This window comes from Dendrobates tinctorius, unplaced genomic scaffold (assembly GCF_039654945.1).
Source record: "Dendrobates tinctorius isolate UK_male_01 unplaced genomic scaffold, ASM3965494v1 ptg000003l, whole genome shotgun sequence".
In the NCBI taxonomy this organism is placed as follows: domain Eukaryota; kingdom Metazoa; phylum Chordata; class Amphibia; order Anura; family Dendrobatidae; genus Dendrobates; species Dendrobates tinctorius.
In genome coordinates this window covers 70828538-70841064 of record NW_027361671.1, presented here as the reverse complement: position 1 = coordinate 70841064, position 12527 = coordinate 70828538, and the positions used below count along the sequence as shown (strand labels likewise).

Sequence of the window (12527 nt, the reverse complement as noted above, 5' to 3'; positions counted from 1 at the left end):
TTGAATTTCCCATGAAAATCTGCAATTTGGCAAACTTGAATTTGGGCAGATTTGACCATCTCTAGTTAATAATAATATAACTTGCTATTATTAAATTCAGCTTGACCACACCTATTAACATGCTCATCAAATGACCAGTATTTTCTGCTGTCTACCACAGCTGCCCAGTCACCACCGCCTGCTTCACACAGGTCAGTGGAGGCTGTGAAGAGTCTCTCGGAGTCTGTCTCTGGGCTGAAGATCGCAGTGCCCCCTGCCGCACACCACTTCTGCCTCTCCATCGACTTGAGAAGCATTAGTAATCTAGATGCTGGATTTCCTATAAACTGTATGCTAAGGTTTGGCATTTATTTTTGCTCTTACTGTGTCGGGGTAATGTTGGGTTACCAAGCACTTAATTTAGTGTAATCCCCCTGGGTATTGGATATCCTTCACACTGGTAAATTGCTTTTACTTGCCCCTCTTGTATATAGTTTGAGAACAAACTTTACAGTCACTTGGCAACGTCATGGGATTTTCAGCATTGCACCTGAGTGCCGAGCAGATGCAGCCTCATGGCAGACATGTGGGAACAGGAGAACTCTGGGGAGAACTTTTGGTTACATGACCATTTATCTCTGTCAGTCTTTGCAGTCAGTATGTCCATCACTGGTTCCCAATTTGTGTAGTGTGGAAGTGAAATAAACTGGCTGAGCAATCAGGGATTGAGCTGCACTTCTTTTCTTTCTCTGCTTCAGGTACACTTACTCATTCTTTGGCAGTGCAGCCCCCATTATGACTAACCCTCCGGTGGAGGTACGAAGAAATATGGAAGTGTTGCTCCCACAGTCTTATTGCACCTTTGATTTTGCGGCTTTGCCCCATAAACTTCAGGAGACATTCATAAGGTATGGAGCTGTCCCGCCCGTCAGCGCAGAACCATATTGGTCATTAATAAAGTGTGGTATAATAATACTCGTGTTCCTTAGAGTATCAGTGAGAAATTGATCTATTAGATATGCATTGTGGTTAGTGAGCAGAATGGAAAAGACTTATCCTACCCTAGCCAGGAAACATAAAAAGGGAATCTGTATTATTTCATCCCCCCCCCCCCCCTTCCTAATTACATATATAGGCACACAGGTCAATGACACCTTTTATAGCTGCTATGTGTGGCTTAATCTCTGGCTTTAATTTATTTAGAAACGCAGTGATAAGTGCTCTGGGTGTGACAGAGCACTTCCCAGTCAGGAGCTAGGCAAGGAAATCAAATTAAAGAGACTGGTTCTAGATGGAGAACCAAACTTGAGAGGCAGAGATTTCTGAAATACTCACAAAACGCTTAACTGATTTACATATGAATTTAAATGCTGTTTTTTATGAATGCAGTAACTGCTAAAGATTTAGAATGAGATAATAAAGAAGAGAAAAAGGCGTTGATGGATTTAGCTTTGAAAGACCTACAAGTCCATACATGTGATTTGGGGAGGTTGATCTTAATGACGTCCTATTCCCTTTAACCCTTTCACTTTCCTGATCAGGCCAATTTTGACAATTCTGACCAGTGTCACTTTATGTGGTAATTACTCTGGAACGCATCGACGGAGCCCACTGTTTTCTGGTGACACAGTATACTTCATGATAGTGATAAATTTAAGTCAAACTTTTTTACATTTATTTGTGAAAATTTTGGTGAAAATGTTCTCTGTTTTTAAGCTTTTACTTTTTATGTCCTTAGACCAGAGTTATGTCACACAAAATAGTTAATAAAATATCATTAACCACATGTCTACTTTACATCACCATCTTTTTTTTTTTTTGTTTGTTTGTTTTTTGTTAGGAAGTTAGAAGGGTTAAAAGATAATCAGCTATTTCTCATTTTTCCAACAAAGTTATTTTCTTGGGGACCACATCAGATTTGAAGTGACCTTTTGGGGGACCTAAATGACAGAAAATACCCAAAAATGACACAATTTTTTAAAACTGCACCCCTCAAGATGCTCAAAACCACATTTAATAAGTGTATTAACACTTTAGCTGCTTCACAGGATTTAAAGCAATGTGTAAGGAAAACCAATAACTTTTTACTTTTTCCCCACACCAATATTGTTTTAGCCCCTTTTTTTTTTTTCCACAAGAGTAGCAGGAGAAAATAAGCCCCAAAATTTATTGTGCAATTTTTCCTGAGTAAGCCAATGCCACGCAACTGTTTGGGTGGAAAGGAGCACCATTTGAGTTTTGGAACACAAAATTAGCTGGAATCGATGATAGATGTTTGGAAGAGCCCCTGATGTGCCCAAGCAGTGGAATCCACCCACAGGTGACCTCAACTACACTCATCAAGAAATGTATCTAGATGTGTGATGAGCACCTTGAACCCACCGGTGATTCATGTAATTTTACAATGTGAAAATTAAAAAAAAAAAAAAAAAAAAAAAAAAATTTTCCCACAAAAAAATGTTTTAGCCTCAATTTTTTTTTTTAATTTTCACAAGGGTAACATGAGAAAATAAACCCTAAAATTTGTTGTGCAATTTCTCCTGAGTATGCTGATACCCCATATGTGGTGGAAAACTACTGTTTGGGCCCACGGCAGGGCTCCAAATGGAAGGAGAGATGTTTTGGAGCACAGACTTTGATGTAATTGTTTTTGTGGGTGCCATGACGCATTTGCAGAGTTCTTTGGTTGCCAAAACAGTAGAAACTCCCCACAAGGAGCCTATATTAGAATTGATCTACTGTTTTCCTGGTATGCAAATTTTTCAATGTGGTGGCATATGTGAATTGTGTAGAGTGCTGGAGGTTGGCATACGTGAGTTGTGTAGAGTTTATCAATTTGTGCAATAAATGAGAGAAAATCAGAAATAAATTGAGTAATCCATGGATGAATGGTAGACTTTGCAACTGTCTTCTATACACAGACCACGTGTCACACTCATAAATGGTGTCCTTTTGTATCCCCTTTCTGAAACACACTCTGTACCTTTTTTGTGACCTTCCTTTCTTTCCGGATTGTGGAACCTCACCGGGGAAATAATGCCCTGGTACCATAATGGCACCTTCAGTTTCAGAAGTACTGGGCCCTTACTGACTTCCAAATATTAGGGCCTTGATGACTGCCTCCTGAAATTGAAGGAAGGTCCCGGTCTGGCCTGCACATCGTGATAGAATGTAAGCGTTATACACTTCCATCTGCACGATGTTCACAGCCAGCTTCTTGTACCATACCTTAGCTTTCCGGCATGGCACTGTAGGGTTGGAGGACTTGATCAGAGCTATCAACTTGCCCCATGTTATTATTGTATCTCAGGACAGAGTTTTGTCTGTGGACCTGTGTAGAGGTACCTCGTACAGCGATGGGGGTGCTGCCATCACCACGTATGGTGGTCAAAAAAATGACACTAGCAGTGGTTTGGGACTAAATAAAATGCAAATTTAATTAATTACTCTAAAATCATCCATTAGAACAGGAATATAAAGTGCACCCGTGCAAAAGCCACAACAAACAGTGCAATTATGAGTAAAAAGCGGTGTACCGTCATAAACCTCTGCTTACGGTGTTTAAACCATATACCGTCCCTTATACACAATTTGTCAAAAACTTATTGACCTATATGGGATTGTCCTGGATCTTTGTGTATCCCATCGATGTCCACATTTGCTTCCAGCTCGTGGTTCATAGGCTATTACAACTACCATTCATGTACATCAAAATTCTTTTAATGTCCACTTCATTATAATGTCAATGGACCTCCCATAGTAGCCTGGTAACCATTTATGTGTCACATGGTAAGATGGTTAGTTCGTCTCTCAATATTTCATTTAAACAGCATGATTAATGTATGTTCAGGAATTACACACGCAGTGTAGAGATTATACTCCTCCATGGGTGGATAAAAGAGACCATTTATTCCCCTCTTGAGGTTCTCCACAAAATCTGTCCCCCTGCTGAGTGTAAGTAATGGCAGTAATTGTTCTACTAAACAACTAGAAGTAAAAAACCTGATCCTTAAATCAGTCTTAAGGCCCCGTCTCACATAGCGAGATCGCTTAAGGGCCTGTCACACTAAAGGCCCTTTTACATTTAGCGATCCGACCAGCGATCCGACCAGCAATATGACCCGGTCAGGATCGCTGGTGCATCGCTAAATGATCGCTAGTGAGCTTCCACACAGGAAGATCTCACAGCGATGCAGCAGCGACGCATCGCACGATACTCACCTTTCACACACAACGATCCTGATGTCCTCCCGCCCGCGTCCACGCGTCGCTCGTCTCCCACAGCAGGAAGCGCCCGACGAGAAATGGAGCCGGACATTCTCGCGCGATCAGCGATGGACAGCGGGGGAGCCGGTTTGAGGTAAGTATCACACATAGCGATATCGCTATAACGTCACAAAATCGGTGACGTTATAGCGATATCGCTATGTGTAAAACCCCCTTAAGCGATATCGCTAGCAATATCGCAATAACGTCACAGGGTTTTTGTGACGTAGCAGCGATATTGCTAGCGTTATCGCTATGTGTGATACTTACCTCCGACCGGCTCCTCCGCTGATTATCGCTGATTGCGCGAGAACGTCCTGGACAGTTTCTCGTCGTCAGCTTCCTGCTGGGCTTCCTGTGCCGCCGCCGAGCGACGCGTGGACGCTGGCAGGAGGACGTCAGGAGCGCCTCGTCTGACAGGTAAGTAACGACCCCCGACTGCTGCTATGTCGCTGGTGAGATCTGTCTGTGTGGCAGCTCACTAGCGACCACTTAGCGATGCACCAGCGATCCTGACCGCGTCATATCGCTGGTCGGGAACGCTGGTGCATCGCTAAGTGTGACAGTACCTTAATGCGTCACCAATTTGGTGACGCAATAGCGATCTCGCTCCATGTGACACATAGCAGCGACCGCCCCCCCCGCTGGATATCACTAATCGTGCTGGAATTTCCTAGGCTATTTTTTCATAGTCTGCGTCCCGCTGGCCAGCATGCATTGCTGTGTTTGACACTGACGAGCGACCTCGTTGGCGACGCAGAACTCGGGGTCGAAGGCTGTAATCGTTCAGAATAGCTGCTGTGTGACGACGCACCAGCGATCCTTACCAGGTCGTATCATTTGTCGGGATCGCTGGTGCGTCGTTGAAGAGATCTGCCTGTTTGACAAACAGGCAGATATCACCAGCAATCAGGACCAGCGAGGACGCTGGTATCCAAGGTAAATATCGGGTAACTAAGCTCGCGCGGCGCTTAGTTACCCGCTGTGTACCTTGGATACCAGCTCCCAGCGCCAGCACGCAGATATCCAAGGTACACCGCGGGTAACTAAGCGACCCGCACGCTTAGTTACCCGATATTTACCTTGGATACTAGCTCCCAGCGTCTGCTTACAGCGGTGGGAACTCGCTGATCGTTGGACTCCCGCTGCCACACACAGCGATGCCTGCTGGCCAGCGGGAGACCAACGATCAAAAAATGGCCCAGGACATTAGAGCACGATCAGCGATACCCAGCAGGGGGGGCGGTCGCTGATAGGTGTCACACACAGCGAGATCGCTGTTGCATCACAAAATCAGCGATCTCGCTAGCGATCTCGCTGTGTGACAGGGCCTTTATTCAAATCAATGCAGCAACAGGTGTACTCATATTTGGGAAAATATAATTCATCTCTGCCTCACGGTCTCATTAATGTCTCTCATCGGACCTCTATAGCATACGTTTCAAATATTCCCAAAGTGGGTACATATTCATGTCAACAGTTTTATACTCAGCCAGGAGACCGAAGCCATTCCACCGCTTTCTGCACTTTATATTCCTGTTTTAATGGATGATTTTAGAGTAATTAATTAAAGGTTACGTTTTATTTAGTCCAAAACCGCTACTCGTGAACGTACTTTTTTTGGGTTTCAGTACAGCCCTCACTTTTCTATATGGTCAAGAAAAGGACATCTCTCTTGTCGTTGTACTTGACCCACCAGCAGGTTGTCACTACATTGGGCTCTGCTCTCACCCTTTCTGAGCAGCTGTCACTTCAAATATGATGTGGTCCCTAAGAAAAAATTGCTTTTATAGATATTGTGGGAAAAAAACAAGAAATTTCTGATAAGCTTTTAACATGCACAAAAGATTCTTTAGTACAGTATACACCGGAATATCGGTATATCCACCCAGTATTAGTGTGTTAGATGAATGAAAAACCCTCTAAAAAAAATATCATTATATAATTCCCAAGTATGTCTAATTCTATTGTCAACGTGTTTCTCCTAAATGGGGGTCATCAGGAGAACTTACTTACGTTTTTAATGCAAATACAACAGTACAAATTAGCTTAAAAGTAGTTTCCCTGGAAGATGGGAATAGCATATGTGCAACTTAGCTTTAGAGTAGATCAGCCAGAAGGTCTGTTTGGGTCTGGGGGAGCGATATCCATCCAGATCTGCCCATCACAATGATGCCGTGTGATCGGCAGCCTGTTTACATGGCAAGGTAATCCTGAAATTAGCGTTTTGAGTTGTTGTTGGTTTTAGCAATTTTTGTTGGCGATTATCTGGCAGTGTAAATGCAGTTTGTCTGCCCCATTGTATATAAATAGGACCTATGTCTAAGGGGCTGATGGAGGTGGCTGAATGCCGTACTCTAATCTTTGCCATCAATTCTCAAGAAGAGGTCTCTGGATTCCCTTTAGCATGAACAATGGGGGTCCCAGCACTGAGACTGCCAGGAGATGTATACTTTATCTTATTTTCTAATATAAGATGATTAAATATTGTTTATGGTGCATACCAGAAATCTGTCAGCACGATCCAGCTCCCAAAATGGCTTCCATGGCTTTGATTACACAGCCAGTGAGCAGAAGAAGTTGGCACATGAGGCATAGAGCCCGGGATGCTGAGGTTCGGGAAGTGCTTTGGCATGCCCAAAAGCACTGCAGCCTCATTTGCATACGAAGAAAATATATATATATTTTTTTGCCTATTAATTCTGCAACAAATTGTATTAGTAAATATCCAAATTTGCTTGTGTTTCAGTGGCCTAAATGCCTGTATAAGCAGGTTTGAGGGATGATCACACTGACATTCCCAACTCCTGGAATCTTGAATGTACTTGATGAATGTATGAATTTGCCAAAACTTAATGCACTTTTTTTTTTTCTTCTGCTGTGTACCGCTACTAACAAATTTAGGTTAAACTAAATGATCTATAGAAAGATGTAATGCCCCTTTTAATGTTATTTTTTTTTCTTCCACTGACCACTAGAGGGCAGTGCAGCTCTGTGTCCGTCTTTATTGCTCTCTGTATAGGATTTTGCTATACTCACATAGTCCGTGGCCTCTTCTAGATCTTTACAATCTAACACCATGATCTTTTCTAGGATGCCGCTGCTCGTTGAAGTGTGGCACAAGGATAAATCTGCAAAGGATCTTCTCATCGGAGTAGCGAGAGTTAACTTATCAAATGTGTTAACTACCGAAAAAACACGGTTCTTAGGACCCAATGGAGACAATTGCTGGAGACAGACTTTTAATGAGAAGGCTGCTGTTCTGTCCATTAAGGGGTAAGACTTGGCCATGATAAAATAACTTGGACAATGTCCGAAATGGGGTCTTTTCGTGTGACGTTCAGTGCTGGAATTTCTCATTTTAATTCTTATCAACAATAAATTTGCCAAGCAAAATGCCCTGGAATTTTGGCAGATTGCATCCAAATGTAGCGTACGACACATTTCTCACCTTCTTTTACCGTGTTAAAAAAGTTTGTTAGGGGCGATGACCAGACTAGTTTTAACTGCTTCCTGACTAAGCCAATTTTTGTTCCTGCACCTCCATTTTTTTTCCTAACTTTTTTCTACCCACCATAATTTATTTGTGTGGCGGAGTCATAGTTACATGTAAAACCTATTAATTTTACCATATAATGTGCTGACAAACCTGTTTAATTTTTACATCGTTGTTTTTTTTTGGGGGGGGAGAGTTTGGCAATAATGATTTAAAAGTCTTCAGAACTGTGTAAAAGAAAAATGCTCATAACTTTATTATTGTTCCGTGAGAAAGAGCTTGTTTTTTGCTTATCTAACTGTTCTGTTGATTGGTGCCATTTTTGGGGTATACACTACTTTTTTTATTTTTTATTTTTTTTATTTGAAGTGCCTTTTTCGGGTTCAAGATGCGGTAAGCCAAAAAAGATGTTTATTGTATAGTTTACATTTTAATATTTTGATCATATTTTTGACTAGGACTACACAGCAACATGTCACTGGAAACTTTGCAAAATTAGATGTAATGATTTCTCATGGCGTCACGTTGCAACTTGCAACATCCGGTAACACTGCAGTCACAAATGTTTCCAAAAGTGTTTGATTTTTGTTGTTGCTGGTTGCAACTCCCAACACACTTTCCATAAGATGCCAATTCAAGTTGCAACTTGGCTGTGTTTTTTTATTTTTTAAAATATATAACAAAATCACAGGTTTAAAATAGTCACACAACAGCAAGTCACAAACAAGTTGCACAAATATTTTTGTTGCACGATTTTTTAAAGAATTGCTGTTACACGACACATGTTGCCATATAACCCTATCTGTGCAACAATACCCAATTTTGACTATTAATGGCACACTAGAGCTGCTCCTCACTTCTCCTCGCTCCATTAAGTGACGTTATGCCACAGATCAGGAGGCAAGGACTGCTCCCTGTTTCTAGTAGTAGCAGCCATCCCCCAAAGGAGATATTATCAAGGGGCTGACTGCTACTAGAAGCAGGGAACAGGCCAAGCCTCCTGATCTGTGGCATAACGTCCCATAAGGGAAAAAGAGCAGCTCCACTGTCACACAGAATTACATCTACTTGGAGGGTTAAAAAACAGGCTTCATAGGAGGACTAAGGACTATGATGTCAGAGACTGGGGCGATCAGTGGGCCCCCAGCTGCAATGGCACTCAACAATCATGTTATGGGGCATGATGGCTGCGGGATCGGGATTCCCCAGATCACAATGCTTAAAAGCTTCCAGCAGAAAATTGTTAATAACATTGTGGCATCCGACCCTTCATGTTGGGATCCCACTATCCAGAAGTTCGGGCCCAATTTAAAAGAATTTTCAGGTATCCCTGAAAACTTGCAAGTGTGAACAAAGCACTAAAGTTGGCAGCTCAGTGGTTAACACTGATGCTTTGTAGCCCTGGGGTCTTGGGTTCAAATCTCACCAAGGACAACATCTGCAAGGCGTCTGTATGTTCTCCCCGTGTTTTGCTCCTCTTTCCTACCTTACTCCAAAGACATACTGATAGGGAATCTAGATTGTGAACCCCAATGGTTACAGTACTGATAATGTCTGTAATCAGGTCTGGAATTAATGGCACTATTTAAGTGAGTAAAATAAATTTAAAAGACAATAACTGAAATGATGAACATTTCAAGCCAATAGATGGCACTGTCTGAAAAGGAATCATTACTGACATTGTAGCCAGTTTTTGTTTAGTTCAGACCCTTCTATAAGACGAGAGCACTCCTGAAATGTCAGCATAGAATAGATAACACCATGATCTTGTACTTCTATATGTATTTCTGTTGCACTGAGCATCATTAGTCAGGGTTCACAATATTATTTTACTCTACCAAAAAATTTCTGCAGTACACTGCACAGAGAGCAGCTGCTATGTACTCTGCATACAAGGCACATAGATGAAGCCTAATTGTCACAATCCATGTTTGGATTTGTGGCAGCTCTGGTTCCTCCCGGTTAAATCTTTTTTCCTTTTTGGACCATCGGGAGTTAATGTAATTTTTTCCCCCGCTGGCAATCTGGTGTTATTGCAGTGCTGCTGGGTTTGCTGACCACTCCCACCATCGTTTAAAAGGTCACCTGATGTATCAGCTGACTGTTGGTGTTACAGTTCCTTTCTGGAGACCAGCCTAGCAGGAGCAGCTCTCTGGTGTCAGCCACGTCTGGTGTTTGGAATCCAGTTGCTATTATCTGAGGTGTGGAGCTTAGCAGCCGTGTACATAAGCTAAGTGTGGTGTTTTTGTTACCTTGTCCCTTTGGTGTTTGTCACTTAACCCTGTGTTTATTATTCTGCAGAGGTGAGGCTAGTGCTCCTTGCTGGCCAGTGCACTAGACAGGGCAGAAATAGGTGACTACTAGGGACAAGGTATCATGACGGCGGCAGAGGGAAGGACCCGCATAGGGCGTTAGGTGAGTGCAGGAACAGGCTCAGGTTGGAGTTCAGGTGATGAGCATCCATCATTCCCTATTGGTAGGGCATTCCTCTCCCTGATTCCATCTCCGTTGTATGTGTTGTGCCGTTAGCTGGCCGACCATCAGTTGGGTCGTGTCATACCGTGACACTAATGGACCCTTTTTTAAGTCAGTCTGGTCCCCGGCCGCTGGTGTCATCTATCTTAGGGATCATTTAAACATCATTTTTTTATGTACAAGAAAAACTGACTGAGATTCATCCGAGTTTCATCATAGTTTGGCCTGGACATATGGCTGCCAGCTGTCCCCTGACAGCTGAACCCATGGACGTCGGGTATATTTACTGTGTGTCTATGTATACCCAGTCGGTCTGCACCGCCACTACAGGCACTGCCGGCAGTGAACCCCAACTGTGCAAGGTACTCTTTAATGGATACCAGACAGAGGCTTTCTTGGACTCAGGGAGCTTAGTAGTGACTGTGGTCCGTGGATCTCTTGTTGCCGGGGACAACTCCAATGGACGGAAAGTGGAGGTGGGTGTCTTCATGGTGAGCGCTGAAAGTACCCGACCTCGGAGGTTACGTTTTCCCACCCATGTGAAGAAATTAAGACATGTGGTGGGAGTGGTAAAGACTCTTCCATATGAGATTGTGTTGGGAAGAGACTTGCCCCTGTTCTGGTCCCTATGGGAGACCAGAGTTAACCTCCCAAGGTAAATGTTATTCCGGGCGCGGAACCTGAAGATCCCGAGTCGGGGATACCTGCCGTAGGGGTCGACAACCTAGGAACAGAGTGTAACCCCAGATGGGTTTCGCCTAGAGGTATTTTCAGGAGAGGTCGAGGAGACCCCACCGATACCCGAGCTGGAAGTGTCCGGACAGTTCAGTTCCAGGATTCCCTCCCCCCCCCCCCCCACTGGCCTGGGTATGAGAAAGGGTGATCGAGATTAATGGAGTGGCTCAGCAACCGGGTGCCCAGGCAGTTTTTACCCCCATGGTGATCCACCAGGATTTGTTGTAAATGGTCTATAAAATTCGGGATGAGGTGGTGGAACAGCTGGTGGTGCCCCAGTCCTACCGTTGGGCGGTGCTCGACATGACCCACACCCACATGCTTGGAGGGCACTTGGGGACCAAAAAGACGCAGGAGTGCATACTACAGCGTTTCTTTTGGCCTGGGGTTTACGCGGAGGTCCAGAGGCACTGTGACACGTGTCCCGAGTGCCAACTAACCTCACCCACTGCAAACTACCGGAGTCCATTGGTACCTCTGCCCATCATAGAGATACCATTTGAGCGGATAGCAATGGATCTGGTAGGACCTATAGGGCCATCAACATATTTTGGTCATAGTGGACTGCGCTACCCAGAGGCGATATCTCTCCACCACACCTGGGCAAAACTGATAGCCCGTGAGCTGTTTGCCGTTTTTTGTCACCTTGGACATAAAAGGAGTCCCCTGATCTGTGAGGATCTCCTTTGGCAGCCCAAGGTGACCAAGGAGCAATGTAAGCGGCTCCGGATCAAACAGCTATGCACGTCGGTGTACCACTCACAAACAGACGGCCTAGAAGAAAGATTTAAAGGGAATCTGTCACCTCATTTTTGGCCTATGAGATGCGGCCACTGCCATCATGGTCTTATCTACAGCATTCTGTAATGCTATAGATAAGCTGCGGATGCAACCTGAAAGATAAGAAAAACGGCGTATGGGGTATCGGCGTACTCAGGACAAATTGCACAACAACTGTGGGGGTATGATTTCTCCTGTTACCCTTGTAAAAATAAAAATTTGGGGGCGAAAAGATCATTTTTGTGGAAAAAAATGGATTTCTTGTTTTCACGGCTCTACATTATAAACTTCTGTGAAGCACTTGAAGGTTCAAAGTGCTCACCACACATCTAGATAAGTTCCTTGGGGGGGTCTAGGTTTCCACTGTTTAGGCACATTAAGGGCTCTCCGAACGCATCATGGCATCCGATCTCAATTCCAGCCCATTCTGCGTTGAAAAAGTCAAACGGCGCTCCATCCCTTGCGAGCTCTGCCGTGTGCTGAAAAAGTGGTTTACTCCCACATATGGGGTATCGGCGTATTCAGGAGAAATTGTACAACAAATTTTGTGGTTGATTTTCTCTTTTAACACTTGTGAAAATAAAAAAAATTGGTTCTGAAATAAATTTTTTGCAAAAAAAAGTTAAATGTTAATTTTTTCCCTTCCACATTGCTTTAGTTCCTGTGAAGCACTTAAAGGGTTAATAAACTTCTTGAATGTGGTTTTGAGCACCTTGAGGGGTCTAGTTTTTAGAATGATGCCACTTTTTGGTATTTTCTGCCATGTACACCCCTCAAAATGACTTTAAATATGATG

At 43.5% G+C, this 12527-nt stretch overlaps 1 protein-coding gene across 1 annotated transcript in view; it reads left to right on the top strand.

Moving 5' to 3' along the window:
- The window catches only part of CEP120 (centrosomal protein 120), a 136685-nt gene that overhangs the window by 53381 nt on the left and 70777 nt on the right, over window positions 1-12527 (top strand). The window contains exons 9-11 of the mRNA XM_073556586.1: window positions 161-338; window positions 738-887; window positions 7339-7521. Coding sequence (XP_073412687.1) covers window positions 161-338; window positions 738-887; window positions 7339-7521 — 511 coding nt within the window. The remainder of the gene's footprint in view (window positions 1-160; window positions 339-737; window positions 888-7338; window positions 7522-12527) is intronic.